General features: G+C 44.2%; 2 protein-coding genes across 3 annotated transcripts; one reads left to right on the top strand and one right to left on the bottom strand.

Moving 5' to 3' along the window:
• Positions 1-1,243: 1,243 nt before the first annotated feature.
• itih5 (inter-alpha-trypsin inhibitor heavy chain 5) lies at positions 1,244-15,087 on the bottom strand. The gene is made up of 14 exons (XM_070854174.1): positions 14,904-15,087; positions 14,785-14,829; positions 13,944-14,107; positions 12,885-12,986; positions 10,795-11,075; positions 10,370-10,539; positions 9,986-10,102; positions 8,242-8,413; positions 7,592-7,901; positions 4,832-5,514; positions 3,990-4,043; positions 2,471-2,587; positions 1,981-2,358; positions 1,244-1,699 (listed from the first exon to the last, which is right to left on the bottom strand). The coding sequence occupies exons 1-14, from the start codon at positions 15,015-15,017 to the stop codon at positions 1,440-1,442; spliced, it is 2,967 nt and encodes a 988-aa protein (XP_070710275.1). The 5' UTR covers positions 15,018-15,087; the 3' UTR covers positions 1,244-1,439.
• Positions 15,088-16,243: 1,156 nt separating this feature from the next.
• Positions 16,244-24,528, top strand: itih2 (inter-alpha-trypsin inhibitor heavy chain 2). 2 transcript variants are annotated; one of them, XM_070853708.1, is made up of 21 exons: positions 16,244-16,339; positions 17,133-17,165; positions 17,465-17,503; positions 18,573-18,745; positions 18,825-18,929; positions 19,008-19,170; positions 19,253-19,360; positions 20,023-20,151; positions 20,234-20,350; positions 20,477-20,645; positions 20,751-20,876; positions 21,028-21,209; positions 21,435-21,620; positions 21,844-21,983; positions 22,212-22,384; positions 22,863-23,003; positions 23,119-23,232; positions 23,571-23,769; positions 23,877-24,049; positions 24,181-24,292; positions 24,381-24,528. In XM_070853708.1, the coding sequence occupies exons 1-21, from the start codon at positions 16,244-16,246 to the stop codon at positions 24,526-24,528; spliced, it is 2,826 nt and encodes a 941-aa protein (XP_070709809.1). The 2 variants fall into 2 exon arrangements, with proteins under 2 accessions (XP_070709809.1, XP_070709808.1); XM_070853707.1 differs by having other exon boundaries at positions 22,854-23,003.
• The last annotated feature ends 10 nt before the right edge of the window (positions 24,529-24,538 follow it).

Here is a 24,538-nt window from a genome sequence, read left to right as displayed (position 1 = left end):
TTCACTAGTAGTCATATGAGGGACTACTTTTTTGGCTGGGAGCAGTGACCTCCTGAACCTCCTACCTCTGTACAGGGGCACGCTAGCTGTTCCCCTCTGTTTTCAGTCTTTGTGCTAAGCTAAGCTAACCCTGGCACGGCTGTAGCTTCAACAGAGTTGGGAGTGATATTTTTCAAAATATAACCCCTTCATAAGCCATTTCTTTGTTTTTTCCCCAACAAAATTAACCTTTATTTTTTATTTGTTCATGAACTTATCATTATTTCCATAACATTCAGAACTTTATGTCTAAAAATGTTCTGACTTTATGCTGAAAATGTCCCCAACACTCCATGATTGTAATACTGTCAGTGGGATGATACAGTAGCCGTGTATTAAAACTTTCCAAGCTATGGCACATTTTCTCTTATTTATTCTGTTAAGTATTTGACTTTATATATTGTGGTCCAATCTGTGGTAAAAACATTAAAGAGAAAGTTTTTAGTGACTAAAGCGAATGAGTTGTAGATGAAATCAGTTTGTGATTGATGTGCGTTTCTTTATATTCTCTGGTGTTTATCGTCACAACATTTCCAATCTTCTGTTCACTGGCCTACACTTTGACATATTCCGTCTGTAACGCTTTATTTTGTATTCCAATGTATTTTCTGTATTTTTTTAATGAACCAAATTATGACTTAGGTATGAACATGTGGATAAAATGGCAGAGCACGGCCGGAGGTGTCGGTAACAGGCTGCAGACTGCCTCGGTGCTTCTTACCGAATGTATCTCTTTAATCTGTACCATGAATAAAGATGAGTGACACATGAAGCGGCGTTTTGGTGTTGAATTCCTGCGGCGGCCGGGCCGAGGCAGCGCGATGACAGACAACCTGAGCGGGACCTGGCCAGAGCACACCTGTGTGGGCGGGGCCAGCAGCCCTGTGACCCCCAGCTGATGACAGGGGGACTATGGGGCTGTGTGTGTGTGTGTGTGTGGGGGTGTGCATCTGTGTGTTATGTGTGTGTTCAGTGTACATCTTGTCATTGGTGACGGGACAAGGGGTTAGTTACTGGGGTTGGTCTCCGTGGTAACCAGGTGTGATCTTGAGCTTGAGGCTGCCACGTTTAAAACGTGTTGACATACTGTACATATTTGGTGTGTGAGGAAAACTGGCTTACGCATTCCCAAATGACAACCTCCAAATGTGGGTTTAAATGTTTTATTTACATTTACAAAATTATTGTAAAAAATAATACACACAATATCATAAAAAAAACATTAAATTTTCATTAGAAATAGTAAAAAAATATATTCAAAAGAGACTGTAGGCAGAAAGAGAGCTGAAATGTGAAGCTTTGGTATTTGGAAACATTGGATCTGTTTGGATGTGATATGGATACAGAGAAAGATGAGTTAAGTCAAATAAATGCCACAGCTACAGTTCGTGGCTGGATTCTCACACTCTGTTAGTCCCGTGCGGCCAGTCCCCCGTATCGAACATGTGCGACATCAAATAGTCCTCGTACTGTCCGTCTATCAGCTTGGCTGCATTGTTGCGGGCGAACCAGCAGTCCACGCTCTGAGTGCCGCTGTAGATCCTCCTGCTCTTCTGAATCACGGGCACCGAGCGCTCCTTCACCTTCAGGACGGACGAGGGTTTCATGTCTCCCTGTGCAGGAAGCTCTGCCAGTCCCACTTCCTCATACAGGAACTGACCTGAAAGGAGAAACGGAGGTTCAAGTTATTTAAATCTCAGAGTCTTTGAAGGTCAGCCAGTAGTGTTCAAAAATGTGACTTTGGTTTGGGCTCACAGGACACTAATGACGATGCTATCTGTCGGTCTGTTTGTGCCTTCTACACTACTGGGCAGATTAAAGTTGGATTGTTTCCACTGAAATCAAATGTCTGGATTTCCATGAAATTCACTGTGGATATTCATGGTCCCCAGAGGATGATTTGTGACAACTTCAATGACATAATTCAAGCTCAACACCTACCCAGCAGGCCATGGCAGTTGTGCGACAGCCCCTTGCTCTGCCCGATGTAGAAGCCCAGATGGTCCCTCTGGTAGGGGGCCGGGTTCTTGTACTGATGCAGCAGGATCACAAAGCTGATGTTTCCTCCGACCGTCACAGTCACGTTAGACTTTCCCACAATGGCCACCGACAGAACGCCGCTGTCCACGGCAACTGTGGAGTGGCAGGGCAGCACCATTCTGTCCCGCCCATCCAGGATGACTTTCTTAGGCGTCACCTCGATGTAGGCACGTTTGGGATGATCCACCACGATGGTGATGGTGCTGAAATAGGTGCGCTGCTGCTTGTGGCTGCCTGGAGGAGCTGGGGCTCCGATTAGCTTACCGTTCACCGTCACACCTGGAGACACGTTACACAAATCACCCACCCAAAGCATTAAGGATGTGGATCTACATGCGGAAAGAGGGGTTTTGGTGCCATGTGTCGGTGTTAACAGCATTAAGAGTCTTACCAGAGTACTTGTGGTCAGACACCAGACGCAGGACGTGTCCAGGCTCACCATTGATGTTGAAGCACACGGTCAGTTTACTGAGCGGGAACTCCACCACAAAGTGGGGATCACCGTCCGCTGAGGTAGTTTAAACATTAAGAGGGAGGGAAAGGATAAGAAAACACAGTAACAACTCAGGAATATAACAAGTGGGCCTGAAAGTAGATTGCGTAAAGTGATATGATCCATTTTGAGAGCAGTAAGTAAAAGTATATAAGCCAGGCAGAGGGCGGTTTAATTTAACAGTACATACTAGATAGATGAAGATAGAGTTGTTGGAAGTAATTACACTTTTCCAGATTTTTTTTCTGTCAGGCTGCGATAGCAACCTACTGGCTGACTAAGACTCATTTTATTATCAAATACCATCCAGCAGGTCCGTAAGCTTCCACTGAGGACACAGAGGTCATGTCCTTGGCACACTGGAAAATTGTGCAGGGTTTATAATGATATAAAAGACTTAACACCCTAAGATAACATATGTTGGGTTTTTATGACTGATACTGATATTTTTAGACTTGTGTTTAGGCAGAAACATCCCAACTTACTACCTTTTTAGTATTCTGCACCAGGATTAGATGCTAGGCAGAAGGTCATCATGTAAGGAGATACAATTTACAAAAAATGAATAAATAAAAATTTTTAAATTATTGTTCTTTTTTAAAATGCTTTTGATTTTACACAGTTTGGTTGGTGTTGTTTTCCATGTCGTCGTAAATGAAAAGCTTAAAACTTGAGCTGTAAGACAGGCAACGGCTAATCGGTAGCCGTATCTAATTTGGCAGCGTCTGATTTTCTAAAGACTTCTGTTGACATGAACAGAGAATGTCAGACTGGCTTCTATCTGATAGTTTATATATCTTCAGCTGGAGACTCCTCAGGCTGGTGAGAACCAGCTGAGATGAACAGAGGAGTGATGTGATGAGAGGAGATGATAGAGCAACAGTAATGACAGGGTCATTAGCCTTCACTAACTGCCTCTGATGGGGTCCCTCTCTTTACTGTAACACATGCGCAAACATCCAATTCTCATCTCTTAGCCCCGTCCCATTCACCCACAGCGTGTGTGTGTGTGTGTGTGTGTGTGTGTGTGTGTGAACACGCACTTGCATGTTTAAAGTGCCACGTAGTGTTTGTGTTGGTATTTCAATTAGACCCTGTGTGTTCCTTCCTCTTTTCAGGTCATGTTCAGAGGCATCCCTGAAGGCCTCGCTGTCTGTGTGATCACTGCTGACTGTATGACGAACATCCAAATTACAGGCCGCCCACACAGAGAGTGTAAAGAGAGAGAGAGAGAGAGAGAGAGAGAGAGTCTACTGTACATTCCCCCCGTCTCCTCCCTTTCAAGTCTCTCCACGGGGCCTCGTAACCACTGCATATGTGCTTACAGTATATAGAGTTCAGAGGCTATCGCATGAAACAGACGTTGGGGGGGGGGGCGTACAACTGTTTACATGAGAGAGAGAGAGTGGGGAGTCACCTGATGTTTTGGAGATGGTGATGGATTTCTTGGCTGGTCTCCTCTCAGCTTTACCTACAAGGAAGAGAATATTTATCTTCTGCAATGCGTCAGAGGGCTGCCATTGTTTAATGCTTCCTCTGAAAATCTTCCATACTCTAAGAGTAACATTAACTGTTGGGTGGGGCCGTTATTAGTGCAGCACAGGGTGCCTGAAGACAGAGCAAAGTTATGCTGGTGCGTGGTCTGCACGCTCTCTGAAAGGAATACTCAGTATCGGCCCGTGTAGGGCTTTTCAGAGCAGCTGTGGTTACGATGGCTTCCAAAGAGGAACCATTTAATGATTGAAAAAAAGTATAGAAACTTCTCAAATAACTCCTGCAACATAATACGCCTCCCTATGCTATGTACTTATGCTCAGTATCTTGAAAATACTTATATTTTAGCCCCATAAATACATAAACGGAAACAGCTAACCATGCTACTGACAAAAGGAATTAAGTCTGTTTTTTATGGCTATACAAAGTTTTATTCATCAACGTGTTAGCTGCTCACCTGTATGTTGCATCCTAGCAACAAGCAGAAGCAGTTTAATTTGCTATAATTTGGAAAAAAAGATCTGTATATTGGGACTGTATGGATTATGGTGCAGGAGTGGTGTTAGAAGATTCGATACTGGACATCAAACAGTTGGAAACCATTCTTACTGTTGTGACACTCCAAGTCATTTCGGTGGAGTATTGTTTTAAAGAAGTTGTCGGTTTCAATCTCACTTGAAACAATCAGTTTTTATCCTTGTGTACTTGTGGAAGCAGACGTTTCAGACACACTATACGGCTAAAATCCAGGAGACACAACCTCACCAATGGTGTTGCCCAGAGCTGAAGATTGGCTGCCCGGCTTCCCGTTGGATTTCTGTGGCTTTCCGTCGTCCGTGTCACTCGGCAGCTCATTGGCAGCTGAGGCAGCCTCACCAGCTGCTGGGGTGATGGTGGGCACTGGGGCCATGGTGCCGTCAGCCAGGACCTCAGGCTTCTCCACCACCAGGTTGGTGAGGGGGGTGAGGAAGCTGTAGGTCAGAGACAGATTAGTGGCCTGCTGGATGTGCTCTTCCCTCTCCTTGCTGGTTTGGCTACGCAGCCGCGACCGTAGCCCCTCCTTGACACTCAGGAAACCCCAGACACGTTCCACAAACTCTTCCGCTTTTGAACCCAAAGCATCCCTTAGTCCCTGTGTGACCCCTGACCCTGGAGTCTTCGCTCCAGCGGCCATTGCTGCTGTGGCTGCCTTCACATGTTTCTCAGTCTCCATCTGTCGGTGCCGCAGTGGAACGTCGGTCTCCAGGATGATGCTCTTGTCATTGTTGCTGGCTGTAACCTGGACGTGGAGTGATTCTGCGCTTTGGTTGGTCAGCTTGCCGGCGATGACGATCTCAGAGCCGTTGAAGTAGTTGGTGAACAAATGCTGAGTGACGTACTGGACGGAGTCCTCAGTGTAGTTGATCCTGATGTCAGACAGCAGAGGAGTTCCTATCTCATCATAGAACCTAGAAAGGAACAAGGACATTGAGGAGCAGTCTTTTGCAAATACTCTAAGGACTGACATTTATTTAAAAAAAAAAAAAAGCAGTCTCATTCATTTCAATGAGACTCCAGCATTGGAGAATCAATGGTGCGAACATTGAGCAGTCAACGATCCTGATCCTGCACTGCGATGCTAGGTAAAATACATTATAGCATGAATAACAGTTCTTTATACCTACCTGATAGAAAGAGCTTGTTTATTACTGCCTTCCAGAACAACATTAATGAGTGCTGCTCTGTATCTGTTCTGCCGTTCCTTTTGGCAGACCAACATTGATTGTCAGCCCCTTACACAGATGATTCAGATGAGCATTTTCTGCAGCCTCTATAGTTAAGCTGTGGTTAGGGTTATGACAACTAAAACTTTTTAGGTTAAGTTTAGATTAAGTTTGTTCTCTCGAACCTCCTTAAATAGTTTGTCTTATTTCTAACTGCTTATTTTCACACATTATGGATACATCATCCAAAGCAGACCGATAACCAACCAGTCACATGTTCAATGCTTTTGCTCAAAGGTACATCAGTGGCAGTTTTTGAGGCAGAAAAAGTATGTATGTCTTTACAGATTTCATCAAATGTCTTGTTTTTTCAAACAAACCACCTTCCGGCCATAAACCTGCTTGTCTAACCCCTCAAAGCTACTGCCACCCCACTTGAGAGTGTGTGCACACATTCATAAAAGAGTGTGTATAAAGCAAAGATTGTGTGTGCGTGTGTGTATAAGTCCTCTGTCCTGTCCTTGTTGTCATGCCGCAGTAAACCTCCTCACCCCTTAACCAGCGTGTTTGTTCAAGCAGGACGAGGGCTATTATTTGTGGAGTCTATCTGTTAACCCCAGGTACATACTTAGATGCATGTTTCACAACGCACACACATTCCTGCTCGACTGAACAAACACCTTGTGTGTCCGAGTGCGGAAGAGAGAGAGAGAGAGGAGGGTTGTGTGTAAAGGACAGAAAAAGGGGGCCTGAGAGAGAAAGAAGGTGGCTGTTGTAGTCTGTGGCTGTCACATGTTCAAGTTGATTAAAGAGGTCTGTTGTCAGCACCGTCACATTTGCCGTCTTCGTTCTCTCATAGCTTGATGAGAGATGGAGGGTTACAGGGGAAGGACTGAGGACAGCTAATTGCTTAATAAGAGGTGAATTATACACATGTAAAGGGGAAACTAAACAATAATTTCTTATTTAAAGTAATATATAAAAGTACGTTGGTAAAAGTATGTTGGCTCTGGTCTGAACCAGTGGATGACTGGGCAAACTGGAAGCAAATTCACGTTGGTTTCTTTTCATTCAAAAAAAGCCAACCAAAATGCATCACTAAAACATAAGAACTCTTCACTCTTCTCGTTGGTTAGATGCATCTTTTGCAGGAGCGAGAAAGGAAACACTGGAAGAAAAAAATAATTCTCTGGCAGCGGCTAACAACCGTTGATTTTCCTCAATCACATCCCAGTATGCAAAGCAGCCGTGTAGTTGGGAGGTCGAGGTCGGATCCCATTCCCACCGCAAACAAACTTCTCCAGAATTTGTTTGTGACTGGACTGAGATCATTTGCTCCAAAGGGTCTCGTGGTGTGGTTGTTTTGATCTTAAAGTATGATTGCTCAGTTCAGATCTGCCCAAATGAATTATACTGGGGGAGGAAATGGACCAGAATCCTATTGAAACTAGGCAGGTTTGAAAACACCCTTAGACCACATCCAGACCACATTGTTAAGACAGTTTTAGGGAAGTTTCATGCCTGCTTTAAGATCTGTTTAAGACCTGTTTCAGATCATTTACGATCTAGTTTCAGAGGTAAAAAGTAGCTTTCTTCTCTTGTTGTAAATAGTACCAAGTAATTTCTCCCTATATTAGCAGATGTACCCACCAGAATCTTAAGTGTAGGTCACCTAGAGGCTGGGATAATCGCTATTTTGGTCACCATTTTTATAAATCCAAAAAGGCCGCCATGTCTTGGAAACTGTGATTACTAGGGTAAGATGGCTTATAATGGAAGAACATGTAGAACGGATTGACAGGGATAGAAAGCACACTCGTACCCTTTGAGCATGACGCTGGCATCTGCCTCCTCGTTGATGCGTCTCATCATCCCACAGTTTTCCAGAGACATGCGCTCCAGCAGCCGGTAATCCACGTCATTCCCAAGCCCGATGGTGAAGATGCAGAACTTCTCCTGCACGGCTGAGCGAGTGTTCCCCAAGATCGCAGTGGACTGCATCTCCCCGACTGTGGGTCGCCCGTCCGTCAGGAAAATAATGAGGGAGACGCTGTTGGGGCTGGCGTCAGAGCCTGAGACGTACTCACGGAGCAGAGAGGAGCCAGTCTGGATGGCACCATCGATATTTGTGCCTGCAATGAAGAGACAGTATGGCAGTTTATGGCTTAGAAAAACAGTCAGTAAAGTCTGCTCTTCTTGCTCTGAGGCAAGAAAATGATAAGCTGTTTTTCTACTTTCAACTCATAGTTTGTATTTCTGTCGTGATCTTTACATTTAAGCAGAAAATGTAAAGATCTAAACAGAAAATGTGCATTCTCTGTTTCCCATAATGCACCGTAAGTCTTTAAAGCATTTAGATGCATACATGTTGCACAACAATGAAGCATTCCAGCTGCTGATAACACATTAATTCAACAGTTTATCTATCTAAATATAGGAAGAGGACTAGCCATAGGGATTACAATGTCTCACCTCCAGTGGTTGCCAGCGTGTAAATAAACTTCTTGGCGTCTCTGACATTAAGGGGCGTTACAGGCACGAGACGATTCGGCTGCCAAACTTTGATCTTGTTGGAGAAGCTGATGAAGTTAAAGTGATCGCCAGGTCGCAAATCTCTCAGAATGGTGAACAGAGCATCTTTGGTCTGAGAGAGAATGAGTGTGAAAGAGAAGTGATTAGCTGTACTTTAAATGTTAAAGGCTGCTCAACATACCATCACGATAACGACCCTCAGGTGGACAGTTGCAGCTTTAATCAATGACCGACTCTGTTGCCGATGATTTCAGGCTATTTTTTTTAAAAATCTTGTGTCAGTCTCTGTCATATTCCTAAAGTTATATAGTTATAACAAACTCTTTCCTACAAGAAAATTATGTTTTACTCTGTATAAATTTGATTTTCTCTCTCTTAGATTAAAAATGTAAATTAAATCTTAAATTGAATAAGCATTAGTAACTCTTGACTGTTTTCTGGTTAGCTTTGAGTCTGTGTAAGAAAACAGACAAAGCAGAAGTACGTCGCCTCTAAAACTTCTTCCCTCTTTCCTGTTGTGCAGCTCCATAATCCCAGCATCTCTGCAGCCGTGAGTGTGGGTGTGATATATAATTTGGCACTGGGGGGTTAATGGATGTCTATATGGGCTGTATACAGCTGGGGTCAGAACCACAGACTGACATACACTCAAACCCTCTATTGTGGAGCCACATCAAACACACTTATTGTTCTGTTCCTGCGGGCCTCCTGGGGGCTGGCGATGGGTGGGGGGACGGATCAAGGGGTCGAGGGTGCTGTTGTCTAGAAAGTTCCATTACCCCATGGACGCTGACCTTCCTCCTTCACAGCGCAGCCTTGTGCTGTATGTTTCCACTTTTCTTTCTCACTGAAAATCTGTTTTTCAGTTTCTCTCGTCCTTTTTCTGTTTCGGCACTCTTCTCTCATGGCAGCTGCAGAGATCAACTCTGAGTCTGGCCGAGGGGATTATCCTACTATTGCAGATGGAGGAAAAGGTCTGATATTGATATTCCACTGTGGGCGTGAGGAGGTGGGGTGTCAGGTTTCCCATCCAATACAGCCATTGAATTTCTGCTTAAAAACTGGGTAAACTGCTTCAGGTGGACGGCAAGAAAATTCATTCGATTTTGTAAAAAGTAAAGATGAGTTCATATCTGGCATTTGTGGCACTTTTAGCTGCAATAGATCAGACTTTAATGTGAAAATAGGCCAAACCCAACAGCCTAAATCCCAAATTGTTGTTGCAGCTGATAAAAGCTTCGAATACAATTCTGGAGTCAGGCACAGTGTGAGCATTAATAGAGAACTGCTCATTGGGAACACATCAACAGGAAGTGACTGATCCAAATGTAAAGGACCACAATCTGGACCTTTTTTCAAAAGCCATAGTTTTTCAAAGATACATTTGAATTTCCACCACAATGAAGTTTAATTTTAACCCCATATAATATAATATAATAATAAGTATACAAAGTTTTAATAGGTGGGCTAAAACATGCAAAAACCAGACCTTTAAGAGTAAAATCCCACACTTTCTCCTATGTTGAATGGAAACCCTATACTGAGAAAGATGTGCGGACAGAGAGCGACTGAATTTAATGGCACCTCAGAGAATAACATGGTAATGAAACAATTGGTAACACATTCAGCCGAGGCTTTAAAGTCACAGCGGTTTTCTAGATATCCGCTGAGTGTGCTGCTTTACCTGTCTGATCTTAGTCCCCAACATGGAGGCGCTGGTGTCGATCACAAACACCACATTCTTGGGCACGACAGGCAGGTCTTTGGGGGCAAAGTAGTGGACAAAATGGCCATTTAAAACCTGGGAGGGGAAAGAAGTTTACAGACATGCGACAGGCGGTGAGATCAGTGGTGCAGTCGTGTGTGATTGGCAAAACATAGTATGGTTTAAGGACGGACAGAAGAGTTTGGCAGCGAAGTGACTGCAGTGGCAGGAAACCAGAGAAATTAATGACTAACAGGTGGGTGGATGAATGTGTGTGTGTGTGTGTAGTTGGATAGGAAATATGTGTCCACAGATACAGAATATGAAAACTATTTTAATGCTCATTCACTGTCTGTCTCTGACCTGAATGTCTCCAATCCCCATGTCTCTCTGCACATCGTAGCGGATGACAAAGTCTCCCAGGAGGCCGTTGGTAGTGATCTTGGCCTGCTGGACGATGTTGGGGCTAAAGGTAATCTTGCAGACGTTCTTTTCGTTTTTGATCACGGTGGTCACTGGAGGCTCGGGCTTGGCTGAAGCACAAAGAGAGGAAGTGTGTTTGTCTTTGAACTGGCTCAAGAACAAAATCCTGAAACGAGTAAAGCCTCCACAGTGGATTTAAAAGCACGGCGCAGTGGCTCTAAAAATGATCTCTGTGTACTTCTTTTGAGCTGGGCTAAGACAAATGCAGTTTTAACAAGAATTATTTAAACTAAAACAAGAATGAAAACTACAGGAAAAGAAAATATGTAATAAGATTAACCATTGAAATAACAAAGTGTGTAAACCTGGTAGCTTGGGCGCATTAGGCCCAGCTGCAGGGTTGGAAGCACTGTTGCTCTTGCCGTTGCGGAGCGGCAGCACCTGGAGGCCCGTTATGGGTGCGTGGTCGACGATGGTGACGTCCAGGCTGAGGCGGCTGACCAGCTGCAGTGGACGCAGGCTGGTCACGTGTTCGTAGTGTCCCAGCCGCCGCTGCAGAAGCTCCTCGTAGGTCAGCATGAAGATGGCCCGGTTCCGACCTGGGATGTTGGCCGCCATCCTGAACACCTCCACCTCCGGCTCAGGACTGGACGGGAGGAGAGGAGAGGTGGAGACGATGCGAGGAAAGGTCACTTTCTTGCAGATATAATTCAGTACATCTCCATTTTGTGAGGCCAGTGTTGGACTTTTACTCATCATTTCTGATACTAACACTAGATGGCACCACATACTGAAGTGGCTTCAATTACTTTTCACCATTTTACAAACCCTACCATTCTTCTCTGAGTTTTAAATGTCCTATTTTCCATGTTCCATGCTGCCATTTACTTCCATGGTTTCTTGTGTGGTATAAATATTAAGTTGCAGATTACAGTTAAATTAAGTTAAGTACAGTTAAACATGCATTGAAGTCAGAAATCACTATCTGGGAATTATTTGTAGTAACTGGAAATATAGGAGATTGGTCCTTTAACACATTGTGTTGTAGTTAGATTTCACACAAGCTAAATAGTAGTTTCTTCTTATAGTTCTCGTTGTTTTATACTTATTGTTCAGGATCTTAGGTTTCCATTTTTTAGACGTTTTATGAATATATCTGGTGATATATTGAATGTTTAGTGTTAGACATCTAGTATTAGTTTGAACTAAAATTAGACAGTCTGGGTGTAAAGTGATGAGATCATTTCAGTGTCTTTTTGAAACTATTACAATGTGAGAAATGTTCAAATTCTACACATTGTGACTTAGATATTAGAAAGTTTGACTTTAAAAATGTAACTTTGCTTTGTTTAGCCAAGATTTATCTCGGTTTAATCTGATTCTCTGCTGGTTTAATAACGTATTTTAGAGCTTTTTTTATATTGCAGGTTTTTTTCCGAACTCGTTGCTCTGATTCATCACCGTTCCTCAGTATTTGTTTAATATGATTTTGAATGCTGCTTTTGTAACCAATTTAAAGGTTAAATCAACGGAAATCTAAAAAGCTGCAGCTGCAAACAGGAATGTATGTAATGTAGATGAGGGAAGAGGACAAACATCGGAGCAATTAGGCAAGAGGAGGAGTGCAGAAGAGGTGGAGCGGTGCACTGAACGGTCCAAGTGGTGATATCATGAATGTGGAAGCACTGCCCCTGCCCAATCTCACATCTTCCATTCCAGTCCCGTCCTTCCTCCTCTGCTCTGTCCTTTACAACGGACTCACTGAATCACCAAGTCTCATTTAGTGAAATGTCACTTTTCGCATGACAGCTGGAAACGTGATGTCACTTCTTCCATATGTCACTTCTCAGGTCACATATTTATATGACAGTCCTCGTCTCTGGAGCGATGACTTGTTTCTGCTTACACACACACACACACACACACACACACACACACACACACACACACTCGATTTTCCCTCTTGTGAGGCCGCACACACACACACACACACTCATACTTGTACCTCTATCTTTGTGAGGACACTCATTGGCAAAATGCATTCTCCAGCCCCTTACCCAAAGATTAACCATCACAACTAAAAACCTTAACCTAACCCTAAACCAAATTCTAACTTCAACATTTAAACCAGGTCTTAACCTAAGTTTTGAGGACAGGCCAAAATGTCCTCACTTCCCAAAGAAGTCCTCACCCTGCTTTAAAAAGTTTGTTTCTATTCCTCACTATGTCATAGGTGTGAGAACACACAGACACACACACACACACTTGCTCTTTGTGGCTGTCTAGTTGTGGGGAAAGAGCTTTAAGTTGGGATATTATCAATCTGTGTTTGCAAAATAGGAACATTAGAGGTTGGGGATGCTGCTGTGTAATTAGGAGGAGACGCCAGACCATAGGAGTGGCCCCACACACACTGGAACACACACACACACACACACACAGAGGTTTCTTTTACCTTGCATCACCTGACTCTTTGTTCTTGGGTTTGCCGTTCTCCTGTTTGACCCTCTTTTCCTTCGGCTTGACCTCGCTCTGGTAGATACGCCCTCCAATGATCCTGGTTCGCGGGGTCAAAGGTCGGGGATTAGAGCGGCACTCATATTCAGGAGCACCTATTGTCACTTTTCAACTGGGTTTTCTCAGACAAAAGACAGGATTCATGGACAAAAATCCTGTCGTTACCTATTTATGGGTGACAGTCCTGCTCATGAATGAACTCTGGACACTGTGTGTGGTAACAGCAATAGAAACGTTTTCACCCTTTCCTTCCTTGCTTACGTCTCCATAGCAACCGAAACATCATAAATCCTTCTGGCCACTAAACGCCTTCTAAAACTTCCAAATCTGCGTAGTTTTACTGATTTCTGGAGACAAACTGCAGCAATGACTGACAGGATGATCGTATTATTTGTTGTCTGACATCCAAAGTCGTATCAAAATGTTCAAAATGGTGCAACATTTCCTGCAGAAAAGTTTTTTTAGTTTAAACATGGCTTCCAAAAGGCTGAATTACTTGATCCCTGTTTTCCATTTCAGTAACGATGTACAGTATCAGCTCTTCATAACTGTTAGTATGGTAATTACCCACTAAAACTTGGCAAACCTTAATGAGAGCAACAGCCTTTGTTACACCCTCAGGAATTAGAATGAACATCTTAATGGGAACCCAATTAGATAGTAATTATTCAGCAGAGGTTCCCAAACTGAGAGCCAGGCCCCTGTGGGGGTCCCAAGATAAAACTAAGGGGTCACAATGATCAGAAAGAAAATTGAAATATTTCTGTTACAGCCGTATGATTAGTCTTCTGACTTTGCTCTAATTTTTGCCCTGTAATAGTGACCACTTTGATCTCTTTAAGCCTCTAAAATCCCTTCAAATGAAACAATCCAAGAACCTGTCAGTACTGACGTCATAACCTGCGATGATGGGTCACAAATGGACTGATAAAATCCCAAATTTCATCCTGATTATGCCTTGATCGTCTTATTATGATTTAGGCCCACTGTCGCTTACATGGTGAAGTTGGAGACGTAAGCACCAGCGGGGATCTGAAACTGGAAGACGCCCTCGGTGGCGGCGGAGTGCCGGTTGAGCATGGCGCAGTACACCGCGGTGAAGGCATAGCGGGAGATGATGGTGGTCTTGATGGAGAGCTCCTGGATGTGAGGTTTGGTCTCCTGCAAAGGGGACGTTAAAACACAATTACTGCAGAGCCACCAACACCTAAATGTCACCAGTTTTTGAAACGCCAATTTGGCACGGTTTTACGCGTCCCTGCGGTGCGTAGTGAAACCCCCTCTCCTATTTATTTCTCTTTATCCAGAATATCTCATTCAACGGAAACATGAATTTCCGCATAGTTACAGTAACCAAGCTGAGGCAGAGGAATCTGTTCCCAGGAGCTGAGATCCAGTGCATTACAGATACTCTGGCACATCTGCGCGCTTGGCGGATCTCCTGTGCGTTACGCCCAAAGCGCACAAGTTTAGGATGACAAAATATGCTTCTGAATAGCTTAAACTAGGTCATCCATTCTGAGTCACTATGAAAAATATAAAGTTCTGTTTAATCTGGTGTTTTCCTAATGCCAGGGAGGTCAGACCACTGTAAACTCTTTGAGTATTAACAGATTAAAGGATGTCAATATTTATCCAACTCACTAAATTATCATACTTAAGACAAAAATAGGACACTTCTTCTATTTGATTCAAATAAACTATTTCAAATTTAGATTTTTTTTCTTTGAAGTAAATTTAATCTTAAACTTAACTCACCCATTTAGCCTCTAAATATAAGGAACAAGACTGGACATGATTCAAATGGCTCCCTATGTCTGTAGCAAATTTGACTTTACCTTGGTTAGTATAGTTTTCACCTGCCGTGGGACCCTGCGTGGCGCCTGTGTGTACAAAAAAGGGAGTCAGATAAGGAAATCCAAACACCACGATGTGCAACACCTTTTAAAAGTCTTACAATGTCTAAATCAAAGTCTGCGAGGTCGGAATCAATATCATCTCCAAACTGGGATTCCTCCTGTTGCCCCAGTGCACTCGGACTGAAACATATCAGTAAAGTCACCAGCAGCATCTTGCAGTCCTTCCCCAGCAAAACTCACAGAGATGAATGGGACATTATTTCCAGCGCGCAGCGTCTCCGAGTGTCCAGATCCAGTGAGCGGACACACGGTGCGGGGAAGGAAAATACGCCCACCCGCTGGAGGAGAGATGCAGTGACTCCAGCTCCACTCCCTGAGTGGCAATTTGGGCTGCTGCCTTCAGGCACTAACAGAATCTTTGCATTTATGTGTACCACCTCTCAGCTCTTAGCTCATTGGATAATTTAACAACATGTCTATAAGTGAAGGAAGCTGACAGTTTATTCTATCTATCTATCTATCTATCTATCTATCTATCTATTTATCTATCTATCTATCTATCTATCTATCTATCTATCTATCTATCTATCTATCTATCTATCTATCTATTTATCTATCTATCTATCTATCTATCTATCTTGCAGCACAACATACTGTAAGTAGCTGTAAGAAGCAGAAACAGACTTTACAAGGGACACTTGAAGGCAGCATGGACCATCATTAACCACGATGAGAGTGTTATTTTAAACTACGTTTGAACTAACCCAATAAAGTGCATTTATCTTTATTCCTTCTTTGCATTTACATTACACGAAAGAACAATTAAATGTCACACTGTTATTTCCCCCAAATCGAGCATTTAGTCAAAATCAGACAGGGAATTAAAAAGATCTGCTCTTAGTTTTCCAAAGTGACTGAGGAGACAGAGGGGCTTCAGTGTTTAGACCTACTTTGGTGCCATCATGTGGCCAATTAGGCATAATGCAGCATCCCACCCTGTAAACTGGGGATGTGCGCCATGTTCATGTCTGCACCTTTGTATTGGACCTGTGCTCTTAAGAAAGATCAGAAATACATCAAAATGCCAACTGGCCAAATGGGCACCAGTTTGTGCCTTTTGTATCAGAGTCCCAGATCTTTAATGAATCTGTCTGATGTTTAATCTATGAATGAGTCAAATCTGCCCTATTTACCTGCCCACCCCCCCAGGTCAAGTTTCAAAGTTTCCTTCTCCACCACTGGGTTACATGAGGCACAACAAATATTGACTGGGGCTGGGAGTCGATCGGTTCAGTGGATGTTAACCTTCAGTCCTCAGCTCGGCTGTGTTTCTACGAGGCTCCCTGCAGAAGGACCGTCTGTCTCCCAGCAGCTGTTTGTTTTTTTTTATATGTGTGTGTGTGAGGGTGTGTGTGTTTGAGTCCTCAGGCCTGGAAACATGAGGCGTCTGCTGCTGCTGCTTCTGGGGCTCCTGCTCCTCCAACAGGGCCGCTGCTTTGAGTTTGTGATAGATGGAGAATGGGAGGAAGAGACGGTGAGTTGGAGGGGCGCTGTCTCTGAAAAACACTGTCTACACAACTGTTTATTCACAGAATAGAGCTTAACCCACCGTTTAAAGTGATACTGGTGATACCAAAGAAAAGACCAGCTTAAAAGAGATTTATGAATTGAAAAAAAGCCTAAAATACACATTTACTTTTTGTTGTGTTTGAATAGAATTGGCATCTATTGCTGTTATTATCTCTTATTTTAATCTCTGACAAGTAGCCATGACTTCCTTCTTATTCACGTCATTTGTTTCTTTGGGATTTTATGATCTTCACATTAATTAAAATGAGAAGTGAAATGAATAAAAAACGAAACTAAGTTAAAGAAAACAAAGTTTATTGTCTCATCAAGTGAAATGTATATGGTTTAAGAGCTTTTAGGTACACACATGCATTTATTAAATAAAATCTAAGTGCTTGTCTTGACCTTTGACCTTTAAACACCCATTTTTAAAGCAGAAGGTTTTGTTTTTTTTGCCAGTGTTTTATGATCTAATTGTGATTAAAATCACATGAAAGATACGAGCAAATACTCTCTGAGGTGTTGGACCAAAAAAAAGGATGTCTTCTATATATTATCGTCATTATTACTAGCAGCTCTTTTTCTTTTGTACGTATCATTTTGTGAAATGAAAATCTAAGTGCTCGCCCTGACCTTTGACCTTTACAAGCAACTTCTATTCGAATGGTCACAGAAAGAAAATGCATGTCACGCTCACTTTTCCACACTAACCAAGTGTTACGTCAGATTTTCATCATCATTTTCTTTTCCGCCACCAGTTACCTCTGGAGGATCATCGGGAGAGACACAAGGTGAGCTCTTCTCCCAGACATCCTGACTTCTTATTCAAATGCGTGTCTACCTGTATGATATATGGCAGGAATTGTGGGTTCATGTTGCGCTCACTGCAGTCATCGATCCCTGGACTGCATCTCATTGATTACACAGAAATGAACAAGGCTTCATCAAACAAACCCACTCGGATCCAGACTGATCCTGTGTCGTTTGTGACTAAATAGCAGCAGTTTGGGATTCATAATCTTCTCTCAGGGAGTAGATTAAGACACTGTGCAGCTCATGACTTGTGTGTGTGTGTGTGTGTGTGTTTCAGAGAGCGATATTGACCAGCGAGGAGCAGGAAGACTTTGAGGTATGGCTCTGCGCTTGTTGTTGGAGGCCTCTGCACTGTGACAGAGTTTAACCTTATCTAATAGTCAATATGCTGCTGTTTGAAGAGATTCCCATGACTGACGGGTTATTGACTTTGTTCTGCACTAATCCTGCTCTGTCTAACCTCTTTTTGCGTTTTCTCTACCTGTATTTGTCTTTATATAATCTCACAATGCGACATTTGGCTTAAATTTGACTCCCGGCCAACTAAGAGATGGAGCACTATGAACCAACGCAGCCACTCATATTGATACTTAAAAACGTAGCCTGCTTTGAGTCAAATAGCGAGACCAGATCCAAAGAGATCAACCAACTCAAGAGTGAGACCAGACCACCTGATTAAGACTAAAAATGACTAAAACTAAAAATGTCCAGTGTCAACTCCTTTTGGAAATTAAAATAAATGTGTTGTTTTGTGATAAAAATCAGGTTCTCTGTGTGATAATATCTAAATACTCATGTTGAATTAATCAGTGTAGTAAAGGTTTGTGAAAGATTTATCCCTTCATGTCCTGAAGTACTCACTGAGGGATCAACAGAACCTTCCTATAGAGCACTTTAAACCAAAGCCATTAACTTGATCTTACAAAACCACCATCATATTCTATGCACTTTGTTTTTTAAAGATTACAGAAAGAAGATATAACATGTTAATTAGTGATCTTTAGAGTTGTTAGGTAGGCAGATTTTTTTTTAACTTTTGAACAGAAGCAGGCTAGCTGTTTCCCCCTGTTTTCAGTCTTTATGCTAAGCTAAGCTAACTGTCTTCCAATAACAGCTATGAGAGCAGTATCAATCGTCTCATCTAACTTTAGCCCAAAATGTTGAACTATTCCTTTTATCTCTTGGCATCTCGAAGTGCCCGCTGAGAGAACCTGAGAGAATATTCGAGGAAACACCTGAGAGAGACTTATCAAGCCAAAATAAAAAAAAAGTCAGGTCAATGGAAGTAAATAATTCTAAGTAAGAAAAGTCCAAAATGTCCTGGAAGCTTCATCCCTCCACACCCAGGTCTTCCTCCCTCACTCATTCTGTCTGTTCCTCCTCAGGCCATCCGTGGAGATGACATCACCGTCAAGAGCTACAAGGTGGAGAGCCGAATCACGTCCCGATTCGCCCACACCACCGTCAGAAGCTCGGTGGTCAATTCGGGCTCCAAAGCCCAGAGCATCGGCTTCAACGTCCAGATCCCCAAACGAGCTTTCATCACCAACTTCACCATGTGAGCCCAGTGTCACACAGCCCCACGCAGCCCTCTAAACAGAGCCCGCAGAGGTCTAACTTCACGCTGTTTGTTGCAGGAATGTGAATGGGATAACATTTATGGGCTCGGTGAAGGAGAAGACGGTGGCCAGGAACCTGTACGCCCAGGCCAGAGCCAGAGGCAAGGCAGCAGGAATAGTCAGGTACTGGACCAGCCCTCTGGATTTCAATCCTCTGTAGCTCCGCAGCTTCACACAGACTGGAATGCCTCTGCCTTACAGGGCCAATTCCCAGGACATGGAGACCTTCAAGACCGAAGTCCACGTTCCTCCTGGCAGTAACATTGAGTTTGAGCTCCACTACCAGGAGATGATGCACAGGAAGCTGGGTTTCTACGAGCACTCCCTGTACCTGCAGCCTGGGAGGCTGGTGCCACAGTTCCAGGTAGGAATATCGTGACAGTCGAGTCTTTTCAGGCGCCTGTGTGTTTGTCCTCTGAGCCATCCCTGACCCACTCTCTTTGCAGGTGGATGTGTACATCTTTGAGCCGAAGGGAATTTCTATGGTTCAAACGCCAAACACCCTCGGAGAGCAGTTTGCAGAGCTGATCAAAGTTACGTCATCCAAAGATAAGGTGAGTCTGGACAAAAACTCAGAGAGCCAGGACCTCTGCCAAGGCTGCACAATTCTCTGAATTGTTATTCTAGCGATGGAAAATGTTTAGACATTTGAATTGAGAAATCTGGATCTGCATCAAGGTACACATAGCTGTCGGGATGATGGTGCCTGGGTTTTTGGAGAGACACTGAATGCTGTCTGGGGAAGCAAAGTCAGGGACAGACATGTGTCCCAAATGTTGAAGAAGAATCCCTTCACTCAGATGTATATTTAACTTGGAGTACAGTCAACAGTTATATGAACAGTTTGGAAGTTTTCTGAAATTTTGGAATGTTGGAAAAAAAGGTTTTCCAACTCACTTTAACATAGAAGAAAAAAGATTATTTGCATAATTTCTGCAAGATTTTTGCAAAATCATGATTCAGGAATGATCAGCTAGAATGTAAAGTGTCCTATAAATTGCCACACAATGGTGCTTTTTGCATCAAAAGTATCAATCTCATCTTGATTCACAGGCCAGAATTCACTGAATCTATCAAGTAGTTTGTGACATTTTAGGACACCGAGTTAATGAATGATACTCGTCCTTGGCAGAGATAATTATTGTCTCCTTTTCATGTGCGGACAGGCATCTTAATGCCCAACCGGCTGTATCACGCACTGTGTCTGTGTCCTCAGGCCCACATCGTCTTCAAGCCCAACCTACAGCAGCAGAGAAAGTGTGACAACTGCACCACAAGCGCTATAGATGGCGCCTTCATTGTCAGATATGATGTGAACAGGGACAGCAATGCTGGGGAGCTACAGGTATCACGCCCTCGTTCAATTCTGCACAACGCTAGTGACAGTCTGGACATTATCACTCAAGCCTTCGCTGTTTTTCTTCCAGGTCTCCGATGGCCACTTTGTCCAGTTCTTCGCCCCCTCCAACCTCTCACCTCTTCCTAAAAACATTGTGTTTGTCATTGATGTCAGTGGATCCATGTGGGGCGTCAAGATGAAGCAAGTAAGTGGTGATGTGTTGTGCACTTTGGCCCCTTGAGCCACTCTCCTGCTATTTCTTCACTCCTCACCCTGCTGCCACCGTGTGGTCGCTCTGCACGATGCATCTCACTCCACACTTGTCTCGCAGACAGTGGAGGCCATGCAGGCTATTTTGGATGACTTGACCGTGGACGATCACTTCAGCATCATCGACTTCAACCACAACGTGCGTTGCTGGAGCGAGGACCTGGTCCCCGGCTCCACCATTCAGGTCGCAGACGCCAAGAGGTACATCCAGAACATCAAGCCCAATGGAGGTGAGGCGTCATGGGAATGCAGGAAAGGGTGGATGCCGCAGTTAAATGAGGAAATATACTTAACTACTAAACCGTCATGTGTGAATGTCTGACATGTGATCTCAGGTACCAACATCAATGAGGCACTGATGAGAGCAGCTCAGATGCTGGTGAGGGCGTCCAATCAGGGCCTGCTTGACCCTCGCTCCGTCTCCATGATCATCCTGGTGTCTGACGGAGACCCCACTGTGGGTAAGACTGACTTTCAACCCCAAATAATTCAGATTAAAGGGTTTTAAAAAGACATCATATTAATAGTTGGCTACAAAATGTATCAAGGTGTGTTAGATAACACACGGTCTCGTCCCTTCAGTCTGAACGATGACATGCTGATTTACTGCAGGTGAGATCAAGCTCAGCACCATCCAGAAGAACGTGAAGCGAGTGATGAGGGAGGAGTTTTCTCTCTTCTCACTGGGCATCGGCTTCGACGTGGACTATGACTTCCTGGAGCGTATTGCCATGGAGAACAGGGGCATGGCTCAGAGGATCTACGCCAACCACGACGCTGCAGAACAGCTACGGGTACAAAACTGATACCTGATAGTTTCAGGGCCTCTGTCTCGTTATTCAATAACCCAATCAGACCGTATGTCTTGTGCATCAGCAATATTTGCCCCGTGAGCTTTAGTTTGCTTCTGTACAAGATTTGGAATGTTTTATTGTGACATTAAGGGACTCTACTAGAGATCAGGGTTTGGTTTCAGCGTCTTCCACATTCCCCTGAGTCTCCCTCCTCTCCTCCTGCAGATGTTTTACAGCCAGGTCTCCTCCCCTCTGCTGAGGAAGATCACCATTCAGTTCCCAGAGGACACGGTGTCAGACGTCACCCAGAACCGCTTCGATAAATTCTTCAGCGGCTCAGAGCTGGTGGTGGCCGGGAAGGTGCTGCCGTCCGAGAGCAACACCCTCACCAGCTTCACCACAGCGTCTGCAGTGAGTATAATGAGCACAGACGTGCGTTTACACAAATCTAATTCGTTCATTTCCCCTGTTGTCACTATGAGCAGCCAAAGGTGGTGGTAAATCTCCATGTAAGGGAAGGGCTAACCATCCAAACTAACAAGCACAATCAGAAGCTGAGGGTTCAAAGCCGTGGGTGAAGGGAAGAAATGGGACTTGGTACCACGAGTGTCCTCTGTCCCATCTCGTCCTGCAGGCCCGTCTTGACATCTCCCTGGGCACAGAGGCCGACATCGTGGAGCTGGACATGGAGCTGGCCAAGCAGCAGCACTCCTTCACGGGCTTCGCCAGACAAATGTGGGCTTACATCACCATCAAACAGCTGATCTCTGAAAGGTGAGAGGATCGAGAGCACGTGGAAACAAACACGAGGAAACATGGCAGGTTGATAAGAAACCGTTTTCAAAATCAAGAAACAAGAACCTTCATTGGAAATCAATGCAAATAAATGAGCTCATGGCGTCTTAATATAAATGAATCACCTAAAACTAAATGAGAATAACATAGAAACACAATACGGCACAAAGCTGTCAGAAATGTGACAGAGCTGTGGCTCTCCTGCAGGGCTCTGGCTCCGACAGCGGCCAAGAAGAGGAAGATCACCCAGCAGATCATGTCCCTGGCTGTGGAGCATCAGTTCGTCACTCCTCTCACCGCTCTGCTGGTGGAGAGCGACGACGCCAAGGAGAGGCTGCTGGCCGACTCCCCGAAGGACCCCAAGCACGGGTGCTGCCCAGGTGCCTGACAGAAGATATGCTCTTTTATTTAGTGCTGCCTGAGGGCCCCATATAAACCTGATTTTAATGGGTTTGGTTTGAATGTAAAGGACCTATTTTAGCAAGATTTGGAAGAAAAATTTGTAAATGTAGAATACTGCACTGCTTTAGTGAAGGGGACAGAGGTCAAAATCTATGTTAGGTAGAACATTGTAATGATTAAACTCCTGGATGATTCATTCTTGACCATGTAGGTAACATTTGGAACTTTATATAGGACACAAAATGGCAGGATGATGTGACTGGACTGATTATCACAATATTAAAGGAATATTTTAAAGGTACTGAAACATGTCACAACAGAGCAACTGTAAAATGATCAAGTCAACTGATTCAGCAGATTTACAGCCAGGTTTCTATTCCCTTGGAAGTGTTTCAATTTTACATCAAACATATGAACAAACAAATGATATTAACCTGTGTCATGCAGGAATAGGAGGAGGCTCTTCGTCCGCTCCTCTGACTCCAGTCCGAGTTGTCTACCAGCCTCCACCCTGGGTCCAGATGACCACCACGGCTCCCCCCAGTCAGGCTGAGAAGGGTCCAGAGGAGTGGGCCGTGCCACAACGGGTCAACTTAGGTAACACTCACACACACATTTCTGCAGACTTCCACAAAATCACGAAAACTCGTCCAGCTGCAGTGCAAAAGTGAGCAGTACTCAATGTGTAATGAGCTCAGTGTTTCTCATCCAGTGGATAACGACCCTCACTTCATCATCCACCTGCCCAGAAGTAACATGGACGTCTGCTTCAACATCGACTCCAAACCCGGTCACATCCTCAACCTGGTGTCCGACCCTGGAACAGGTACCGGACTGGAGTACAACCAGTAGAGTATCATCAACATGTGGCATTTTAGCATTGTTCATTACCACAGCTACTGTTTTTGATGGCATTTGTTAAATTACTGTAAACACACAAAGCAGTGAGTGAAGAAACGGGGTTAGGGGGTTAAAGGAATAGTTCAACATTTTGGGAACTATATAGTACGTGGATAGTTTATTGTTGAAACTCAGTTCAAAAGATGCTCAAAGTGCCACAGAACTTTTTGCACCTACCGGTCATTTCATACCCAAAATATGTGAAAATGGGGCCCAGGTTTAAAACTCCCTCAGTCATCCTTAACCGTCTCTCCCATCCTAAAGGCGTGGTGGTGAATGGTCAGCTGATTAGCTCCAAGCAGATGCACAAAAACAAACTGAACACCTACTTCGGCACCATCTCAGTCTACTACCAGCCCGATGGAATCAGCGTGGCCATCAGCACCGTGGACATCACCATGACCGATGGCAGGAACAACCACACCTTCACCTGGGGGGCCACGGCTGAAATCACACAGGACAGGTAACCGCTACACTTCTACAAATAATTAATCAATGACCGCAGCAGCTTCCTTTCTGCCTTGACGTCCAGCTCACTGTGTCTCATGTCGTCATGTTTCTGTGTTCCAGCGTGAGGATTTCCATTGTGAAGAATTCTCATGTTTCCATCATAATAAATAATAACATCCAGGTGATGGTGTTACTTCACCGCGTGTGGAAGAAACATCCAGTCAGCGTTGACTTCCTCGGTATCTACATTCCCAACGACAACCAGTACTCGCCTCTGGTCCATGGACTCATAGGTACGGCTCCCAAAATACCCACAGCACCCAACATCACTGACTGAATTGTAACCACAGCTTAAACCACACACACTGATCCGACCTCACCGGTAGATTTGAAGCTCAAAGCGTGCGTGTGTGTGATCCTCCAGGGCAGTTTTCTAGAGAGCCTGAGGTGAACGTGCACGACATCCATGAAGGAGTGGACCCTCTGAAGAAGGAGGCCACCATGGAGGTGAAGGGCAACAAGCTGCATGTCACCAGGTACGTCTTCACTCATATGGAACCAATTTCTGAACAAACTAAGATCTTATTTTTCATACAGACTCATGAGTGTGTGTGTGACTGATAGGGGCTGGCAGAAGGACTACAGGTACGACAAGAGGAACGGAACAAACGTCTACTGCTGGTTCGTGCACAACAGCGGGAAGGGCTTCATCGACGGCCACTACACCGACTACATCATCCCAGATCTCAACAGCTTCCCCCAGATGCTCTGAGCGGCCGGAG

The sequence above is a fragment of the Pempheris klunzingeri genome, chromosome 22 (genome assembly GCF_042242105.1).
Source record: "Pempheris klunzingeri isolate RE-2024b chromosome 22, fPemKlu1.hap1, whole genome shotgun sequence".
In the NCBI taxonomy this organism is placed as follows: domain Eukaryota; kingdom Metazoa; phylum Chordata; class Actinopteri; order Acropomatiformes; family Pempheridae; genus Pempheris; species Pempheris klunzingeri.
The sequence above is the reverse complement of the archived record's forward strand: the minus strand, read 5'-3'. Positions and strand labels throughout refer to the sequence as shown.